This window comes from Pygocentrus nattereri, chromosome 3 (assembly GCF_015220715.1).
Source record: "Pygocentrus nattereri isolate fPygNat1 chromosome 3, fPygNat1.pri, whole genome shotgun sequence".
In the NCBI taxonomy this organism is placed as follows: domain Eukaryota; kingdom Metazoa; phylum Chordata; class Actinopteri; order Characiformes; family Serrasalmidae; genus Pygocentrus; species Pygocentrus nattereri.
This window is the reverse complement of record NC_051213.1, coordinates 31,915,049-31,936,736: the sequence shown is the minus strand read 5'-3', so window position 1 is coordinate 31,936,736 and position 21,688 is coordinate 31,915,049. Positions and strand designations below refer to the sequence as shown.

Here is a 21,688-nt window from a genome sequence, read left to right as displayed (position 1 = left end):
ACAACATTTGCTGCCTTCCTTCTTTAAATAAAGGCCATAATTGATACCTGATTCTTCACAGAATTAATGACCTCACTAATTGAACTCCACACTGCTATTAACTTGAACGCGCCCCTTTTATTAAATGAGTCAATTACACCCAAGCAGCAGTGTGCATGTCATGACTGCTGATTCTTTTGGTTGATCATTACTGGGCTGCACCTAGACATGAATTTTTTCTACCATGTTGTATCATCTTTGCTGCCAAAATCAGTGATTTAAACACATTAGTGATGTTAGACTGCTATTAATTTGCACATAACGGTATTTGTCCACACCCAGTGGGATCCAGCAGGTTCTGTCCTGTTTGTTCAAAGCTGACCAGTGTTTTGCGGATATTTATTGGGCTCAGGTCAGGCTGAAATTTCACATTCAGGTTTCCCAAAACCTGTCATCCCTAATCAGTCTGGGCCTGCATTTAGATCTCCCTTATTCATCCTTCCGACTGGGGCGGCACGGTGGCGTGGTGGGTAGCACTGTCGCCTCACAGCAAGGAGGCGACCAGGGTCCTCTCTGTGTGGGGAGAACATGCAAACTCCACGTGTCGGCGTGGGTTTCCTCCCACAGTCCAAAGACATGCAGTCAGGCCAATTGGACATGCTAAATTGCCCCTGGGTGTGTGTGAGTGAATGTGTCTGTCTGTCTGCCCTGCGATGGACTGGCAACCTGTCCAGGGTGTATCCTACCTTCCGCCCGAAGACTGCTGGGATAGGCTCCAACACCCCCCCGCGACCCTGACGGAGAAGCGGCTTAGAAGATGGATGGATGGATGGATGGATGGATGGATGGATGGATGGATGGATGGATGGATGGATGGATGGATCCTTCCGACCTTCTGTTGATGTCTTCAGGGAGGCTGGAGGTTAGGGAAGGCTGTAAGGTTGCCGGTTCGATCCCTCGGCTGACAGTCCATGACTGAAGCACCCTTGAGCAAGACACCTAACCCCAAAGTGCTCCCCGGGTGCCATGGATAGGGCTGCCCACTGCCCACAGTGACAAGTGGTTCTTAATTCATTAATTCAACTTGAAATTTGACCCATTTGGAGAAATCACAGTACTGCACACATGCAGTCCTCATTTGTTTAAATACTAACAAATCCTGCATGGATGTGGTACTTTTTTGCATTTACTAGACTACTTTGGCACAGTATGCAAATTTCGCTCTCACTTTTATTGCCATCCAGCTTAACTTTACTGCAGCCTGTCTCTGGTCATTTTATAAGCTGCACCGACTACTCAAATAAAGTGAATAACTCGATCCAGGAAGCTTTGGATCCTGGAGCTCCAACTTTCTGTGGGCTCTAGCCTCAGTCCGCCACACCTGCGCTAGCCCTTTTTCGGCCGGAAGAGATCCGTGAAGGTAAGCCTGGGGTAGATGCAGGTTTGAGCTGCGGTGGAAGAGTTGGTGACCATATTTCCTCGACGCTGACTGTTGGCGCTTCGTTCTCCAGCTGCTTATTTGGGTTTTCCGTTGCTCCTAAAGTGGTGCAGCAGTTGCACTCTGGCGCCTTCATCCACGCCCGAATGTAAGGGTGCCAGTTAAGGTGGAACTTAAAAATTAGATAAAGCAACTTTTCGCCTCCCTGCAGTCGTAAATGTTTAACAGTGTGTCCAGCCTGCTTTAGCCTCAGTCATGCTTATATAAGAGCGGAGCGTTTCCCCACAGCAGCCCCTGCCGTCGCCTCCGCTCACTCTCCACCTCTGCCTGGGAAAGGCGGTCGTTTCAACGTCTGTCGGCCGAGCTACGGTTGAACAAAATGGGTACGTATAGGTTACATTTCCTTCTTGCGTGGTGTTTATTGTTTGTGGACTTGGCAGAGAATAGCAGCAAACGCACAACGTAGACCACGTCGTCAAACGGTCGTTTACGTTGTCCGGGCAAGGACCAGAGCCTCGTGTTCAGAACCGATCCACCGCGGTGCTGTGAGATCTGTGGACTGCTCAGAAACCCGTTTTCACTTCGCACAACATTGAAACGTAGCCGTTCGCCTCACAGGGCCTGTGGGACTTTGGGTCAGTCACCGAAGTGAACTTGGTTAGGTTTGCAGTTTGGACTTCCGTCAGTTACGGACTTCTCCACACACTGGCGCGTTCGGCTAGTCCTGATTTGTGAGTTCAGATGAAGTCAGATTCACACCGAAATCCGCCAATATTACACACCAAGGGTTTATTTTCTAAAGCTCAGATTAATGAAACCTGGCCAGGCCGGTTCGGGGACGCGTCCACACTTCTTGCTTTGTCCGTCCGTGTGTAGACAAAGAGCAGGGGACGTGAAAAATACGCGCTTTTTACTTTGACAGGTGATTTTCAACACCAGTGACCTCAGAATCCATAAGACTGAAATTTTCTCAAAGGGAGCTCGGTGTGTTTGCTCCGTGCAGCTCCGTCTCCTCAGAGTGAGACCATCTGGCTTTGGAGTTTAATCTCCTATGCAAATCATCAACGACTGCAAATTCACTTGTACAAATATTCACAAACAGATGCTGTGGTGTTTTATTGTTTTATACAGGTCTATTTCTATTACAATCAATAGAAAATTGGGTATTTCTCTCATTTGCACAAACATTGGCCCAGTAATACACTTTACTCATTATTGGTTAAAAATATTTTGCACAAAAAGCACAATTTAAGATGTCTACACTACCAGTAATCCCGCAGAGTTGGTTATTACCTGATCTGTGAACACTTTCAAACACAGTTTGGTATATTTGAGTGATTTTATGCAGTTCTACTCGCATTTCTATGGCTGGCTACTGCAGAACAGCAGATCGCTACATGTGCTGCTATGAAGTGACTGTATTTAGCCTCAACATCGTTTGCTGGGTTATGTACACGTTAGAACACTGATGGACTAAAACACTAGCTGGATACAAAATCCTGAATTCTGTTTAACTGATAAGGGGGAGGCTGCAGTGCAAATAACATTAATTGCTAGTTTTAAGCAATGCAGGAATGCCCCTTTGAGTCAATGCCTAAGTGGAGTTTTTTAATGGTGAAGGAACTTGGCTTACTCAGCTTAGTGTAAGAGTAGACTTAATCTACTCCACAAAACCAGCCTAAAAGTCTTCAGTACAATGAGTTCACAGGCCTGGGACTGAGGGCTGTTTGACTTAGCTAATTCTTCAGATATTCTCATGAGACTGCTGGTCAAGAAATTTGACCAGCTGGGGCGAGAGACTGCATTAATTTAAGAGAGCTATGGATAAAATTGATGTTGTTGTTGTTGTTGTTGTTGTTGTTGTTGTTGTTGTTGTTGTTGTTGTTGTTGTTGTTGTTGTTGTTGTTGTTGTTATTTTAGAGGTGTTTGATTTGCATTTCAATCTCCCCTAATACATTTAAAAGGGGAGCAGTAATATAGTACATGAAAGGTGAATTTAAATGTAAATGTGAAGCTCATGGTTTTTGACCTCTTCCTGTGGGACCCCACTACATGCATGGGACCCCAGAATATACATGTTCTCTCAACAAAATGCTGTCCACTGTACCTCCAGTCACCTGGGATGGGGTGCACTGACCAGCTTACTTTGTGCACCTTTGTCTCCATTATTGAAGAGGCTGTGCCCAACCCACACATGTTTTAGATGACCTCAAGGTTTGGTATTGCCTGCAAACCAGGTTGCCTTCAGCGCTCATGCTGGCACCTGAACCAGTGTTTACTGAATGTGTTTGATCAGTGCTTGATACATTTATAAATGCCCACATCTCTTCCATGGTGTACTTGAGATCTGCAGGTGGCGAGTATTATCGCATGTTCCACATAATGCCATTCAGAGCCTGGTACCTGAATGAGCGGAACAGATAGGTACGCTTTGTTAGCCACTCATTTTTCGTGGTTAAACAGCGCCTGTAATGTTGTTTTATAGAATGTTGTGCAAGGATCCAAACCAAAACCCTCCTGGAACATGCTTAGAGTATTTTCCCAGGCTTCAACATGAGTTGATCAAGCTGTTCAAGTGCTGAAAGCTCCTCTTTTTGGAAGGGGTCCATAATAACTGAATTGAGTTGCATTTGAAATTAGCATTTAAAGAACTTGAGCAAATTTGGAAACTAACATGTACAACCCCAATTCCAATGAAGTTGGGACGTTGTGTAAAACATAAATAAAAACAGAATACGATGATTTGCAAATCCTTTTCAACCTGTATTCAATTGAATACACTACAAAGACCAGATATTTAATGTTCAAACGGATAAACTTTATTCACTCATTTTGAATTTGATGCCTGCAACACGTTCCACAGAAGTTGGCACAGGGGTATGTTTACCACTATGTTACATCACCTTTCCTTTTAATAACACTCAATAAGCGTTTGGGAACTGAGGACACTAATTATTGAAGCTTTGTAGGTGGAATTCTTTCCCATTCTTGCTTGATGTACAACTTCAGCTGCTCAACAGTCCGGGGTCTCCGTTGTCGTATTTTGCGCTTCATAATGCGCCACACATTTTCAATGGGAGACAGGTCTGGACTGCAGGCAGGCCAGTCTAGTACCCGCACTCTTTTACTACGAAGCCACGCTGTTGTAATACGTGCAGAATGTGGCTTGGCATTGTCTTGCTGAAATAAGCAGGATGTCCCTGATAAAGACGTTGCTTGGATGGCAGCATATGTTGCTCCAAAACCTGTATGTACCTTTCAGCATTAATGATGCCTTCACAGATGTGCAAGTTACCCATGCCATGGGCACTAACACACCCCCACACCATCAGAGATGCTGGCTTTTTAACTTTGAGCTGATAACAAGACAGACAGTCCTTTTCCTCTTTGGCCTGGAGGACACAATGTCCATGATTTCCAAAAACAATTTGAAATGTGGACTCGTCAGACCACAGGACACTTTTCCACTTCTCAGATGAGCTCGGGCCCAGAGAATCCGGCGGTGTTTCTGGGGGTTGTTGATATGTGGCTTTCGCTTTGCATGACAGAGTTTTAACTTGCACTTGTAGATGGAGCGGCAAACTGTGTTCACTGACAGTGGTTTTCTGAAGTGTTCCTGAGCCCATGTGGTTAATATCCATTACAGAATGATGTCGGTTTTTAATGCAGTGCCGCCTGAGGGACCGAAGGTCACGGGCATTTAATGTTGGTTTTCTGCCTTGCCGCTTCCTTCAGAGATTTCTCCAGATTCTCTGATTCTTATGATATTATGGACTGTAGATGATGAAATCTCTAAATCCCTTGCAATTTCACGTTGAGAAACATTGTTCTTAAACTGTTGCACTATTTACTCACGCAGTTGCTCACAAAGTGGTGAACCTCACCCCATCGCCCGTTGTGAACGACAGAGCCTTTCAGGGATGCTCCCTTTATACCCAATCATGACACTCACCTGTTTCCAATTAACCTGTTCACCTGTGGAATGTTCCAAACAGGTGTCTTTTGAGCATTCCTCAACTTTCCCAGTCTTTTGTTGCCCCTGTCCCAACTTCTTTGGAACGTGTTGCAGGCATCAAATTCAAAATGAGTGAATATTTGCAAAAAACAATAAAGTTTATCTGTTTGGACATTAAATATCTTGTCTTTGTAGTGTATTCAATTGAATATAGGTTGAAAAGGATTTGCAAATCATCGTATTCTGTTTTTATTTATGTTTTACACAACGTCCCAACTTCATTGGAATTTGGGTTGTAAAAACAGCAGAATATGATGACCAATAAAAGAGGTAAGGGCTGTAAAACGGGCAGCTGTAACCTTGCTGCATTTTTAGTAGCAAGAAACATGTTCACAGCAGAACGTGTTACTTGTAGTCTGACCGTTCACCTATATTAACACTTCATAAAGGAACTGAAATTTGAGTGACAATAAAAAAATAAAAACTGTATTGCAAAGTAATGAGAGCTTTTGGTTTACATCATGCAGGATTTGTGGAGAAATGACCTGAGAATAACCTTCAAGTGTTGTTTATCATGGGGAGGATGTTGTACAATCCTTGGCAAGGCTCCTTGTCTCCTGCATTGCTGTGAAATTACACATCTGTTGCATGGTTCACATTAACCCCTTCAGTTTATGTTAGTGTCTACCACTCTTTATTTGGTATATACTATGAAACTAATTAGGCACGTTAGGTAGTCATATGGTTAAGAAAGGGATGTCTGGCCCTGCCCACGGTTCCTTAGAGTTTAAGAGGGTTTAAAATAAGAAGCCAGTGTGGCCTTTGGCTGTCCACTCCTGTTTTGAACTGTATGGGATTATAATCATCTAATGATAAGATTTGTTATGGGTTCTTTGCATTTAGAAAGTAAAGGTTTTTAGAGTATTTGCCGAGCCACCCGCTTACAGTAGTTCCACCATATTACGTATGTACTCAGTTTGCCTGTAACCATGTAGTCTGCAACAGGACACCTCTCTGATGATGGCAGTCTCTCTAATGAACTAGCCTGTTATACAATGTTGTTAGAATTTCATTAGATTAGTTCATTAGACAGTTATGATAAGGGTAATACACAATAAAAGGAATATGTGCAAAAATACTGTCTACAGGCTTATGCACAACTAAATATATACACAATATATGCAATAGAACTATCCTGCGATAAAAAGGCAGTGTGATAATGAATGTACAAGGAGGCACATGTAATGGCATAAAATGACTATACTGAATAAGTGTGTGCAGATATTGGTAATGAAATGGTGTCTAGGTGTGGAGTGTCCAGATGTGCAATAAAGTGTGCATAAGTGCAGTATGTACAGTGAGGTGTCCGTATGTGCAGACAGATAAAAGAAACCTGTGATTTAGCATAAGAGATTCAGTCCTAATCCATTCTCTTCCCTCTTTTCTCTTCTGGCCCTACTGGTGAGAGTGGGCTCTAGGGACAAAAGATCTCCTGAGTCTCTGTGACAGCAACCTGCCACTAAAGAACCTCCTCTTGTCTATATGTACAATTGTCCATTATGTATGTTCACACACATCAGAGAGCCCATATTCCAGGAGTTAGCATGGGGGCTGAAATTTTATCCTTTTCTAAAACATTTGCTTTTGCTACTGAAAGCACATTTAAAAGCAGTTACTTTTGTGCTTCAACTCAAAAATATAGAGCACTTAATATTTTACCAAGTTTATCTCTACTTTCACTTCAGTTTGTGTCCACCACTGTTTCCACATCACTGTCCTAAGAAATGCATTTCCACTTGCAGCAAGAATTAAGTATTATTAAGATTTTATGGTAATAAGTCACTGAGGCCCATATGAATTGAACATAAACATGCAAGAAGTAGAACATTTTGCAACCTCTGTAGAGTTCTTAGAGATGTGATCAGTATGACTGTTTCTCTCCACAGCATCGAAGTGCTCAGGATGTGGACCGGGATACAAAAGCCCTCTGGATGCCATGAAGGGTGAGTGCAATACAGAGCTTGGTAACTGTAGCTAAATAACAAATGGGGCACATTTAAAAACCTGGTACCTGAACATTCCTCAAGGGCCCCGAGAGGAGATCGTTTACCTGCCCTGTATTTACCGGAACACCGGAGTCAGAAAGCCTGACTATCTTGCGACCGTTGATGTCGATCCCAAGTCTCCCACTTACTGCAAGGTAATGTGACATTAAGGAAGGTTTGTTTATTATTTATATCTTTTGTGTACGTGTGTCTCTATAAATAAGAATAGATTCCTAGGTGAACGTGTACCACAGGAAAATAAAAAGCAAAAACATTATATAGTTCGATGTGACCCAACAAAATTCACAGAGGGTTGAAAGCTTTGATTTCCTTAAGACAAAATATCAGTTGGCTTTTATTAGTATTGTATGGCTTGTGCTGGTTAAGCACTGTATGTGATGGTATTTGTTTTTTGTTTGTTTTGAAATATGTAAATGAGACCATGCATGTCCATTAATTGTAAAACATTTTTGTTTTAAATGTGCCACATAAATAAAACTTATCTGCATATTACAGATGCTGAGATGTAAACAGTCATTCAGGGTGGTTTGATGTGAAATGGTTTATCATAGAGAAACTGATACACTCCGGTTTCTTTACTGTTGTGGTGATGGGAACCGGGATTTCAATGTCTACAGCAAATGCGTCCTAAGTTTTTATTAAATAAAATTAGGATTTTGGCCTAGATGTACCTCTTTGCCCTAAATGGTTTTAGAAAGGTGTATATATTAAGCAAAAAATCTTCTCAAAGCTATCATGTCACAAATGTTTCAAGCATCAGGCAGTGCATTCATAGCCTTTTTTCTGCAATATCATTTTGTGATGGAGCTTTTAGAGGCATTGAACTCTTCAGACGTCCAGTTCCTATCACCAGCACTGGGAGCATTTGTGGCTCAGTAAGTTTCTCTTGAGCAGAACATTTCACATCAAACTACTCTGAATGACTAGGTTTAGCTGTCAATGATTTAATGAGTTATACAGAAATTTTTAAAAATCGCTGAAATTACCCTTTAACAATATGTCTTTAGCAGCAGCTCTGATCAAGGTGGTTGTTTCATAGTAACAAAGTGTAATATACATACTTGCGCTCACATTTTACAGTTCCATAAAACATAAAATTGATGTTTCAATGAATTGTTGGCATGAATATTTTTTTATCCTCGTGCAAGGAACAAATACCCTAATAGTGGTTTCAGTGTTCCGACGCCGACACCTTGAGCAATTACAGGGGGTTCTATCATTTTATTTCCTCTCAAAGTTTCTGCATGACTACATTGTTATTTGTATATATACATATTTTTTATATATATATATGAGAGAGAGAGAGAGACATTTTGTTTACAATTCAAAATGACCGGTGAAAACACACCTGATTCAGCTCGGTAGTATTAGTGTTGTAGTGTTCAGTTGTTTTGTTAATAACTAGAAAATCACCACATAGAGCTGGGAGGAAGTGGGGTTGGTCATCGCTGCTGTAGTAAGAAATTCCTGCTTTTCAAACAGCCACTCTGATTTTCTGTTTAAGCTTGCACATTTCAATAATTCTCTCCATACACTGGATGTGTTCAGGTGATTCACAGGTTGCCCATGCCCAACATGAACGATGAGCTGCACCACTCTGGCTGGAACGCCTGCAGCAGCTGTTATGACGATGCCTCCAAAAAGCGCAGTCGGCTCATTTTACCTTCTCTCATCTCCTCCCGCATCTACGTTATTGACGTGGATACGGATCCGCGAGCTCCTCGACTTCACAAGGTAAGACTAAAGTTGGTGAGATCTGAGCACTTGCACAATTACAATTCACAATAATTACACACATAATGAATGGCCTGTAATCGTCAAAGTTGCTTAAAAAGATGCACAGATTTGACCGCCTTTATTTTATTCAAGAGCTGCTCTATGCCTGATTCGTGAGACTTTTGTACGATGTGGAAACAAGCAGAGGTTTTACTGCAGATGATGAATCGGATTCAGTGCGTGAAAACAAGTGGCAGCGTACTGGCACTGTACGCCCTGTTTCATGCTGTTTACAAGCCAATGGCTGTGCTGTAGTTGGAGTTTGAGGTTGAGTAGTAAGTGCATTGCTACCCATACTGAACAAACATTATAGTGATAAAATTACAATGAATAAATAAAAAATGAATAACATGTAAAATAAACAAAACTTTTTTTTAAAGATGGTAGAAGTACTGTAGTGTGATTATTTTAGATGGTGTATTATTGCAGATTGAGATGTTTTGAGGCTAGCTGTGTTTTGTATTGTTTTTATCATTTTTGGACAGCATCATTAATATAAATCAAAAGCACAGTGTAATGTTTTAAATGGAAGAGTTGCAGCATTTGTTCACACCAAAATGGGTACATCTGATATTGTACTGGATTGTCCATAAATTGTTATTCTTAGTCTCTGTTTTTATTTTTGTCATTGGTATTGGAGATATTGTATTATAGATATTGATATTATAGATAATTGGGATGAATTTGCTCGTTTCATCCTGGCAAGATTCATGTGTAGTTCCAAGCACACTTTTTCCAGTAATTCTTCTCTTCTCTCAGACTGTTGAGCCTGTGGAGATGTATTGGAAGTGTGGACTGGCCAATCCTCACACATCCCACTGCCTTGGCAGTGGGCAAGTTATGATTAGCACCCTTGGTGACCCCTCAGGAAATGGCAAAGGTTAGATATTACTCTGATTTCAGAGTCCCTCAGTTTGGATGTTTGATGTTTATGTTGTATATAATCTGTACCATTTCCATTCATTAATCTACAGTGAAACCCCACCCATGGAAACATGTCTTTTCAATGTGTATCGTTAGGTGGATTTGTGTTGTTGGATGGTGAGACCTTTGAAGTGCTTTGTAACTGGGAGTTACCTGGTGAAGCAGCTCCTTTTGGCTATGATTTCTGGTACCAACCACGCCACAACGTCATGATAAGCACAGAGTGGGGAGCACCCAAAATACTTGCAAATGGATTTAATCCTGCCGATCTCAAAGATGGTGAGTCTGTTTATGGGGTGCATGTGTGTTTGCTCAACTGTGCAACATTAGAATCAATTATAATGGATCTGTAATATTCACTAAGGTATGCACTCATTTTTAGGCAAAGTACATTTATATACTATATTCGAACATGGAAACGTCCTTTCAGGAATACTTCTTTCGGTCACATTTATGTATTCGGTGTATATTTAAATATGTATATAACATATTTATTAGACTCACTGGTCAAATTCCATGTTTGGTGATTTGATGAAGTGAAAATAAGTTGACAGGGAATGCACTTCTGCACATTTTGATAAACAGGCACTGTTTATTTTTCTGAATTTATCATATTGAGAAAAAATATATAAATTGTGGCCTGTGGAAAAGTTATGACAAACTTTAATATTTTAGCATTTGTTTTATATCACATTTTATTATTACATGTGTATTAGAATTTGTTGTTTAAGCTGTAAAGAAAATATAATAAAAGCAATAAGAGTATTGAGAGAAATGCAAGTATAGATCCTTCCAGGCCATATCCTGCTATGCAGGTCTAGTTGACCACACTGTTATTTGCACTTTGATCAGATCTGTGTATCCAGGCATCACCGATCTATCTGCATGGGTTGCTGTGGTAATTACGTGGACATCAGTAACTATGCAGCTACACTGGTGACTGATTCCCAAAACAAATCCCAGCACTTCCATCTCTCTGGATTTGACATCATTATTTGTCGGGTTACAAGTGTCACAAATGTCACTTTGAAATCCAATTTCAGCACCCACGTCCAAATGCCTCTGTAAAAATCTGATTGGCGTTACATTTCAAACATCCTACAAATGTGGCTTGAGTCTGTTTTGTTTTTTTGTTTGTTTGTTTTCGCTGTCCAAACTATCAAAGTTATCTAGATCTTGTATCTAGACATCGAGATACAAAGCGGACAGGCCAAACATCGAATTTGGGCTGGCAGTCTGAACACGGCTAAAGACTGCTCAGCTGGCTAATGTCTCAGTAGGTAACAGTGAGTGAAGTGGTGTCTGCGTGTAGATATGAGAAAGATGTCATTAAACTGGGTTGGAAATTGAAAGTGAATGAAAGTGACCACATTCGGTGACCATAATGTTCGTTCATTAGTGTAATATGTATAGGATAATTATAGAAAAGCACAAGCGCCATATTCAGTGGGTGAGTGCATGTGTGCCATACATCTAGAGAATGATTTAGGCCTGAATGCTTGACCCCTACAGCAAGGGAATCATGTGGTTCTGTTATACTGTGGAGGGCATTTTACTGGCTTGTTTTGGGTCCCCTTTGATTGCTGCAGATCAATAGTTATTCTGACTGATATAAATTGTTGTGAGCCTTATCAAGTTATGGAACATGTCTACTTTGATGGGTGTGGTCACTCCCTGGAACACATTTGCCAGATCCACAGGGCAAGAGGGGTCACTGAATGGTTTGATAGGATGAAAATAATGTAAATCAAATGTGATGACCTTCACAGTCACCAGATCTCAACCAGTCTGAACATCTGACAGATTCTGGACTGACATGTGAAACAGCACTTTCTTTGATGTCTGCAGTTGTTGTTCAGTGGTACCTGAATTGTGTGGTTTTTTTTTTTTTTTTTTTCCCCCTCCGCTCCCCTCCCCCTTATTCCCACTCACCTCTTTCCAGGTCACTATGGCCAGTGCATCCACGTGTGGGACTGGACCACTCACAAGCATGTGCAGACTCTCGATCTGGGAGAAGAGGGTGCCATCCCTCTAGAGATCCGCTTCCTGCACGACCCTGCTGCAGCTGAGGGCTATGTGGGCTGTGCACTGCAGGGCACTGTGTTCCGCTTCTACAAGACTCCGGCAAGCAGTTCCTATAGGCAGCTAGTCAACCAGATGTTAATCATTATCTTAAGGACACAAATCTGAGAAATGATCGTGATAATAGTGGCTATATGTTGTAAAAATGTGTTTGTGCTTCTCAGAAGGGTGATTGGGCTGCAGAGAGAGTCATCAAGGTTCCCAGTAAAAAAGTAGAGGGTTGGATTCTGCCTGAAATGCCAAGTAAGGTTTTTTCATTGTATGCAACGAAACCTTTCTAGAGAGATTTGCTGAGGCATGTTTATGAGCGTTTATCTGTTTTGCTTCAGGTCTTATCACTGACATTATAATCTCATTGGATGATCGCTTCCTGTACTTCAGCAATTGGTTGCACGGTGACATTCGGCAATATGATATCACTGACAGGAGGAATCCACGTATGGTGGGCCAGGTGAGAAGCCACAGGTTCTTCTAGGCATCAGATAATTAACAATAAGAATGCATTTTCTTTATGATGCGCCTTTCGTTTGGGTAATAATCTCAACATGCTACAAAGGTGAACTCAGTACAATGATAAAACTAACGTTTTAGAAAAATACAGCATGCAGCTGAAATACAGTAAAAGCAGTGAACCATCATTACATTTAAATAAATGCCACCATGGCAATTTAAAAAGTACAATGTCACACTTTAATATTCATGAAAAGGCCTTTCTAAATAAAAGCATCTTTAATCTGGTTTTAAAAGAAGTCTGTTGATGCCTGAGGCAATCAGTAAGGGCAGGCAAGGGCCAGCTGCACAAAAGGCATGATCGCCCTTTGTATGCAGTTTACTTCTGGGAAGTTGGAGAAGGGGATTAGTGTTGGTTCTGCGATAGTGACTACAATTAAAGCATATCAAAAGTTCCTTGAGATAATCTGTTGTGTTTCCAAGGTTGCACTGAAAAGCTAGGAAGGGGATTTTATTGTCAATTTTTTGAGACAGGAAGCCAGTGCAGAGAAGTGTGTGTGTGTGTGTGTGTGTATGTGTGTGTGTGTGTATATATATATATATATATATATATATATATATATATATATATATATATATATATATATATATATATATATATATATGATGTCGGCCGCCCCTTTGCAGCTATAACAGTTTCACCTCTTCTGGGATTCCACAAGATGTAGGAGATTATGGGAATTTTTGAATATTCTTCCAGAAGTGCATTTGTGAGATCAGGTGCTGATGTTGGACGAGAAGGCCTGGCTCGCAGTCTGTGCTCTAATTTATCCTAAAGGTGTTCTGTCGGGTTGAGGTCAGGATTCTGTGCAGGCCAGTCAAGTTCTTCCACACCAAACTCGTTTTTGTGTGGACCTGCTTTGTGCACTGGTGTGCAGTCATGTTGGAACAGGAAGAGACTGTTGCCAAACTGTTCCCACAAAGTTGGGAGCGTGAGATAGTCCAAAATCTCTTGGTGCTGAAGCATTGAGTTCCTTTCACTGGAACTAAAGGGCCAAGCCCAACTCCTGAAAAACAATGGATGGGTGACTGAATGGTTTTGACAATATAGTGTATAGAAAGTGTGTGTGTGTGTGTGTGTGTGTGTGTGTGTGTGTGTGTGTGTGTGTGTGTGTGTGTGTGTGTGTGTGTGTGTGTGTGAGAGAGAGAGAGTGGCAGCTGATGATTATTGTAGTAGTATCTGTATTGTCAAGTCGATATTGACTCCTGGTGACCCTTATCAAAAGTTGTTGTTTTTTCCTGTCTTCTCTTTGGGTGTTCAGGATACTTAATGGCTTGTGCATGATTCCTCTGATTGTATCCATCAAGTTTGTTGCTGGCTATCTTCTTCCTCTTTTGCCTACTTTTTTAGCTACTTTGCTGATGTGGAACCACTCTTTCCTTTCAGTCAGGTGTGGCTAGTTGGTAAGTGTGTAGGGGTTCTTCACTAGAAAGGTAACAGTAGAACAGGAACATTTCCGGAGGACATTCCATAGTTTTATGTGGTTAACACAGTTGAAGGCTTTGCTGTAGTCAGTGACTTCACCGTGTGAAAATTTTGTGATGAATGGTCCAAAACAAATAGTCCAAAATCACTTGTAATTAAATCTTGTTACGTTAACTTGCATTAAATTTAAGAGCAGTCTTTGTTACAAGAACCATTTTGGAGATGCAAGGTTTTATTCCACCAGCATCTGATGGTCTTACTGCTGAATTATGCTGAATAATTAACTGTCATTTTAAGATCTTTCTTGGAGGCAGCATTCAAAATGATGGCCCTGTCAAAGTACTGGATGACAAGGAACTGGACAGCCAGCCATCTCCAAGGATAGTGAAGGTACATAAAGAGCACCTGCAGTCATATGGAAAAGTTAAAACACCTTTGGTCAAATTGCATGATCTGTGCAAAAGTTTGGGTACACATGGTCAAAATACATGTTTTGTTGATTTTTTTTTTTTTTTTTTTTTTTTTTTTTTTTTTTTTTTTGCCAAAAAAAGTTGTCCAATGTAGAAGTTATAGCATGTTTTGTACAAATACGTAAGTTTGTACTACATTTTACATCTAATCCCTAAAGCAGATATGTTTATACATATTTTAACTTCAATGAAAATCAACAACGCATGTAATTTGGCCAGATGTGTTCAAAATATTGCATATGACTGTATATATAAATTGCCATAGGAAATTACATCTGCTAAGTTCATTAGCTCTGACAATGTACTTGTGGACGCATAGCCTCAGCCCTTGCCCCCAGAATTAGACTGAAGGTAACAGTGTTCTTCTGCATCAGGGCAAGCGTATACCAGGGAGTCCACAGATGCTGCAGCTGAGCTTGGATGGGAAAAGACTCTATGTAACCACTTCTTTGTACAGTGCATGGGACAAGCAGTTCTATCCTGAGCTCATCAAGTGAGACAAACCTTTACTGAACATTTTACTTTGATTTTTTTGATTTTTGCTCTGTGGAAACTTAAATTGCTTAATTTTGATGTTTCCTTTTTTAAATTCAGACAAGGCTCAGTCATGATGCGCATTGATGTGGACACAGTGAAGGGTGGCTTGAAGCTTAATGAGGACTTCTTGGTGGATTTCGGAAAGGAGCCTGATGGTCCTGTGCTTGCCCATGAGATCCGATACCCTGGGGGCGACTGCACCTCTGACATTTGGCTGTGAAACAACAGCTCACTCTTTTATTATTCAGGAAATTCACATGAAATATTATTCCTAGTTATGCTTCTCACTTATTTCACATATGCGGTATGTCCAAAAGTCTGCAGAAACATGCTCATCCAATATTTCTTTTGAAATCAAGGGAGTTTGTTGCCGTAACAGCCTCTGCTTTTCGGTGAAGACTTCGTGCTAGATATAGTAACATTGTTGTGAGAATTTGATTACATACAACCACAAGAGCAGTAGTAAGGTCAGGCACTGATGTTGGATAATTTAGATGCCACTGAACTTTGAATATTGGATGGACCTCCATAGAAAAGCAATTCCGCTGCTCCATATACCAACACTGGGGGGGGTTTAGACCACCTCTAGCTGACACTTGACACTAACTATGGTGACCTTAAATTCTTGTGCAGCTGCTCAGGAGCATCTTATTCTATTGACTGTGCTATTATATTGACATTCCCTAAGCTTTTTGTGCAGTTGAACACCTGTATCAACAATGAGTGCACCTTTAATGTAGCTATATTCAGTAATTATAGCAGAATGTTCTGGACACTTTTGGACATACTGTGTGTCTACTTCACTCAATCATGCTTTTGTCTTACTTCAGATGTCTTTTTGAATATCAATATATGTTTGCTGTAATTCATTAATACACCATTCTGTAGTTACCAGACACAAATGATAGACATTTAATATTTTATACGGTTATGTGAATGGGAGAATGAAGTGTATGCATAATAATTACTTTTGTCAAATAAAAAAACTGATCTATTTTTTGCAAACTTTATTAACTATAAAAAGCAGCAAATACAAAATGTTCAAGGCGCATTCCAAAGTATATTATTTTAAAAATAGGTATTCTAGCCCAAAACTAGCATGTATTAGTTATTAGCATCTAATAGTAATTGCGTACTTATTTGTCATATTATGTAATAATCTGTACACACTTAAAGAATATGGTTCTTCAGGGGTTCATTAGTAGAGAAAAATGGTTCTAGATGGAAGCGTGAACACTCAAATAACCCGCTGCACATTTAAATGGTTCTTTGCATCATACACAGTTCTTCAGATCGATGGAGAATGTGTTGATGGTTCTATTTAGAACCTTTTTGAAAAGAGCTCCAAATATATGGCTCCAAATAGGGTTATTCCATTATTACAAACTTGACATAAGAAAAATAGAAGAACCTTTTCGTAATGCAAAGAGGATAAGCAGTAGAAGTAGCAGTAGCTTCCTTTTACATTAGCCAGTTAGCAGGGGAATACATTTCAGCCCACACTCAAGTATCCACCAGAAAGCCCTTGTAGTTTTTTTTAAAGGTTGCTCCAGAACGCTTTCCTAGTTTTTAAACCAGAAAGCCTTGCTCTAGAAATTATTGCAGCACCACTGTAGGAGGGGAAGTAGACATGCTTACGTTTTTCAATTTGACTGGAGTGGCTTTCGCCCTGCAATGGACTGGCTACCAGGGTGGGCCTTTCGCCCAATGGCAGCTGGGATAGGCTCCAGCACCCCCCACAGCCCAGAAGGAGAAGTGGCTTAGGGTGTGTGTGTGTGTGTGTGGAGTGGCTTTCCATATTGATTTGCTCTGTGTTTCGTTCTCTGACATTTTTTATGTTAGAAATGGAACAGGTAAATAATTGCTGTATTTTGTTGAAAGATGATGGCTTGATGTTCACATTTTTAGGGACCCTTTTTTCTTTGTTTTTATTCATCTTTGTTGATGAAAATGGCTTTAAACCAGTACAGACAGCTGCATTACATATGGTTTCAGAGGGTTCTCGAGGATGCCTAGGGTTAGAGCTTATATATAAGCAGTTGGACAATGACAACTTTGGTAAACTGGTAAAGTTCAGAATGTGGACTACAATTCAAGGACATGCTTACCGAGTCAACGCTAGAAATCACAGCTCTTTTCACACAAAGTCCTCTCTGCCTTTAAGGTGTGTCAGCTGTGTGATGCTGTATTATTATATCGTTAACAAGACCGCTTGCAAAAAGGTCCAGAGGTGATTCTAGGTGAGGCATTTGGCATCTGTACAGCGCAACCTAGACACTTAATTTGGTACCAATATCTGCACATATTTATTCATTCAGGGTCAGTTTCCTTCAGGGTCAATAAAGTATCTATTTTTCCATCCATCAACACAAGTACGACACAAGCAGCCAATCAGAACCCGAGCTTGTGAAGGTATTTCTATATGGGTAATTTTAAAGGAAAAGTCTGGCAAAAAAAACATTTTCCTTTTATCTCAAACGTAGTCAATTGGACAATAGCTTTTTTAGTTTTGCACTTGGGCAATGAGGCTCATATAGTTTCCAAATAATGGAAGTCTGTCATGCAAAATCTGCAAATGAGGTAGACAAAAGTACTGACCACCCGGGGCACCAAAGCATTGCTCAGAAAGTGCACAGCTTTAGATTCCTTTAATCAAACACTTTTTGAAACATTAAGTTAAATCTGTTCATACACCAGCCTGGTCAGCCTGATAATCTGGACATAAATATCCAAAAGCATCATTCCTGTGTAAATTTGGTGGAGAGTAGTTTCTGTGTGGGTAAAAGATTGACAGAATCATATTGGCCTCTTATAGTAATCATCTGATCCTCTTGTTAGCATACCTGACTGATCTTAACAAGGTCTTAGCAATGTCTCACCAAACATACTGCCAAGTGTCGAATACAGTGGTGTAAAGCGCCTCCACTGGACTCTAGAGCAGTGGAGACATGTTCTCTGGAGTGACCAATAACGCTTCTCCGTCTGGCAATCCAGCAGGCGAGTCTGGGTTTGGCGGTTGCCAGGAGAACAGTACTTGTCTGACTGCATTGTGCCAAGTGTAAAGTTTGGTGGTGGGGGGATCATGGTGTGAGGAGGTTTTTCAGGGCTCGGCCCCTTGCAAAAAGCAAGGTCCATAAAGACATGGATGAGTGAGTTTGGTGTGGAAGAACTTGACTGGCCTGCACAGAGTCCTGACCTCAACCCAACAGAACACCTTTGGGATGAATTAGAGTGAAGACTGTGAGCCAGGCCTTCTCATCCAACATCAGTGACTGACCTCACAAATGTGCTTCTGGAAGAATGGTCAAAAATTCCCATAAACACTCTCATACCTTGTGGAAATCCTTCCCAGAAGGGTTGAAGCTGTTATAGCTGCAAAGAGTGGACCGACATCATATTAAACCCTAATGGATTAAGAATGTCATTCAATTTCATATTCATGTGAAGCCAGACGAGCAAATACTTTCGGCAATATATTGTATAACCCATCACCAGTGAAGATACCCAGTGTGTATTAAGGTCTTTGTTTCTGAGATTTCAGGCAGTCATAAGCCAAGTACGTTAACACTACCAAAAACAGTAGATTACATTTGTCAGATTACTTCTGGTACCCTGAAATGAGGGTATAATTCTTATTTGATTTGCTCAATCCAGATGTAAATACTCTCAGATTAAATCAAGGAGGTTTTCATGAAAGCGGTGTTTACCATAAGTGTGCTGTTCCAACACTTCCAGGACTTGGTTATGTAATCAAGCCTCACCAAAACAAATCAGCGCAGCAGTGGCTCAGGATTAGTGCTGCAATATAACAGCAGCATAAAACCTGAGAATGGGTGTGTTCACAGCTGCCTGAGGCCTGAGGGCTGTCCTGGTGGTAAATGAGTAGATGTGCATGCTCTTTGTTTAGTGACAATATTTGAGCTGTTTATTCTAACAATCCCATATACACAGTTAATAAGAGTTAAATTAATGCTATTAATACATAGATTGACAAAGTCAATTGTAAACAAAACAGTTCTTTGTTTTAGGTTTTGTTTTTTGTTTTTTGGGTGTTTTTGTATTTTGGTAAAGCTAAACGTGTGTTAAGTTCGTCCACTCTTGCTGAACCTTTTGCGTACAAACTGTATCCACATACTGCTCTGCACAGAAAAAATACTATCACAGTACTCAAAGGCTGAACTCTCTAAAAGAGAAAGACTGCATACTATGAAAGCACTTTACTTAATTCTGTCTGAAACCAAGAGCTGAATGTATGAAATATACACTCACCTGCCACTTTATTGCTAGTAAAAGGGTGGACCCTCTTTTGCCTTCAGAACTGCCTTAATTGTTCGTGACATACTTTCAACAAGGTGTTGGAAACATTCCTCAGAGATTTTGGTTGGTTATTTGAGTTACTGTTGCCTTTCTATCATCTGGAACCAGTCTGCCCATTCTCCTCTGACCTCTCACATCAACAAGCCATTTTCGTCCACACAACTGCTGCTCACTGGATATTTCCTCTTTTCCGGACCGTTCTCTGTAAAACCTAGAGATGGCTGTGTGTGAAAATCCCAGTAGATCAGCAGTTTCTGAGATACTCAGACCAGCCCGTCTGGCTCCAACAACCACGCCACGTTCAAAGTCACTTAAATCCCCTTTCTTCCCCATTCTGATGCTCGGTCTGCACTTCAGCAAGTTGTCTTGACCACCTCTACATACCTAAATGCATTGAGTTGTAGCCATGTGATTGGCTGATTAGCTATTAGTGTTAACAAGCAATTGAACAATTGAACAAATAAAGTGGCCAGTGAGTGTACAACAGTATGTTATACTATATCAGTCAAGACACTGTAACTAGTACTCCATACAAACCCCATGATGCAATGTTGAATTTAGTCTGCATTCCTCAGCAGCGCTGCATATTTGATCTGAGAAGTGGGGGACCAACGTCAGAAGGCTAAAACCTTCATAAAGCAATTCAAACACAAGACAAAGTATACCTACAATTACATCTATTACACTGGCATCTTGTGCTTTATATGTCAATGATAAAATACAATAACAAATCATATGAACAGGCATAATAATATCATGCGTGTGATGAGTAGAGACTCGGTTTAGTCATCTATTCAAGCTGCACTTTTTCTTTTCATTGTGTCACTGAAATTCTTAGTCTGATCTGCATGTTGCTATAAGAATTTTTGCAAAATATCCCAATAATAATAAAAATGGGGATAATTAAGTAGGAAGAGGAAGGACAATTATTTGTTAATAACTAGTAGGACAGACGTTATTAACAAATAATGATAGTACACTAAGGGGTGAAACTGATTCCAGAGCAGGTTAATGCTTCTTGTTGTCATTGCTGGCAACAACAATAAGTACAAAACAAAATAACAATCTGTTTTGGCTTTAATTATTAGTTTTAAACTGCCATTGACAGCTGTGTATTAACTTATATCTGACTGCTCTTCTGCAGCTAAGTGGCCCAAACCATCCAGTGGCCCAAAAAGTGGAAGTGACAAATTCCTACTGTGATAAAGAACAGTTATTTGTTTTCATTTCATTATAGTTGGTTAAATATTGAGGAACTATTTTTCTTAGCACTGTATTCGCTTTCTCTTGTAATCTTTAGGATTGATGGAGAATATGCAGCCTACAGAGTCACATGCCTTCCCTGTTGGGCTGTTTTTGGTACAGCTTGTGTCTCCAGCTTGCTCTCATTTGTGCTAGTATCTGACAAAGGTGATGCAATGCTTGTTCACTAAGGTAATACAACAGGTATCGCTTTAAACACTCACCAACAGTCAAAGGGGAAGTCCACCAGTTTTTCTAAACATCTATCTAATTTGATCGTTAAGATGTAAACATCAAGATCTAAAAAACACAGTTCAGAGCGGTTTGTGTGAAACGCTCCATTCTACAGAAACGTACTAAGTCAGAATTGTTCACAGTGGTGGTGATGGGAACCAGAAGTCTGAGTTTAATGCCTTTAAAAGCCCTCTCAAAGAATGTTATCATGTGAATTGGTTATGAATATGTTGCCTGTCTAAGTCTTTTTTGAGAGAAAATTTTGGACCGCAGTGACTTTTTTCATTTATTCATGCAAAGTGTTGTAAGGAAAACAAATGGTATTCAGATTTTCACCATTTTCGGTTTATTAGCATTACATTTAAAAACTTAGAAGACATGTAGGTTCACAGATTGTTTAAAACAGCAAATGAAATGGCCCATACATGGTAACTGGATTCTTCACAGCCTGCAATGTGTTTCATTCATTATTTATCATCAACCTGTTTAAGACACAACAGAAGCAAAGGACGCTGTGGCTTTGTTATTCATTGAAAGTAATTTTAGTATCGGAAGTGGGTACATTTTTGCAATGGAACCCATACGATCCTGGTTATAGCTACTGTCTAGACCTTTATTCTCTCATATTCTCTCCTACACCCTTTAAAAATGGTTCTTCAAGGTTTTTAGTAAAGAAAGTTGTTCTAGAACCATGAACACTCAAAGAACCCTGCATGAATAAAGGGTTCGTTG

The 21,688-nt window shown here is 40.3% G+C and overlaps 1 protein-coding gene across 1 annotated transcript; it reads left to right on the top strand.

Moving 5' to 3' along the window:
- The first annotated feature begins 1,473 nt into the window (after positions 1–1,473).
- Positions 1,474–16,159, top strand: selenbp1 (selenium binding protein 1). Its single transcript, XM_037537322.1, has 12 exons — positions 1,474–1,800; positions 7,319–7,375; positions 7,460–7,572; positions 8,987–9,172; positions 9,974–10,094; positions 10,235–10,417; positions 12,081–12,262; positions 12,385–12,463; positions 12,550–12,671; positions 14,454–14,546; positions 15,001–15,119; positions 15,221–16,159. Exons 1-12 carry the CDS (start codon positions 1,797–1,799, stop codon positions 15,381–15,383), a joined length of 1,422 nt encoding a protein of 473 aa, XP_037393219.1. The 5' UTR covers positions 1,474–1,796; the 3' UTR covers positions 15,384–16,159.
- The last annotated feature ends 5,529 nt before the right edge of the window (positions 16,160–21,688 follow it).

Excerpts from the sequence above, each read along its gene's own strand:
- selenbp1 (XM_037537322.1), top strand. Across the intron at positions 7,573-8,986 it reads AGTCTCCCACTTACTGCAAG|GTGATTCACAGGTTGCCCAT; the intron begins GTAATGTGACAT and ends GGATGTGTTCAG. Across the intron at positions 12,464-12,549 it reads GATTCTGCCTGAAATGCCAA|GTCTTATCACTGACATTATA; the intron begins GTAAGGTTTTTT and ends GTTTTGCTTCAG.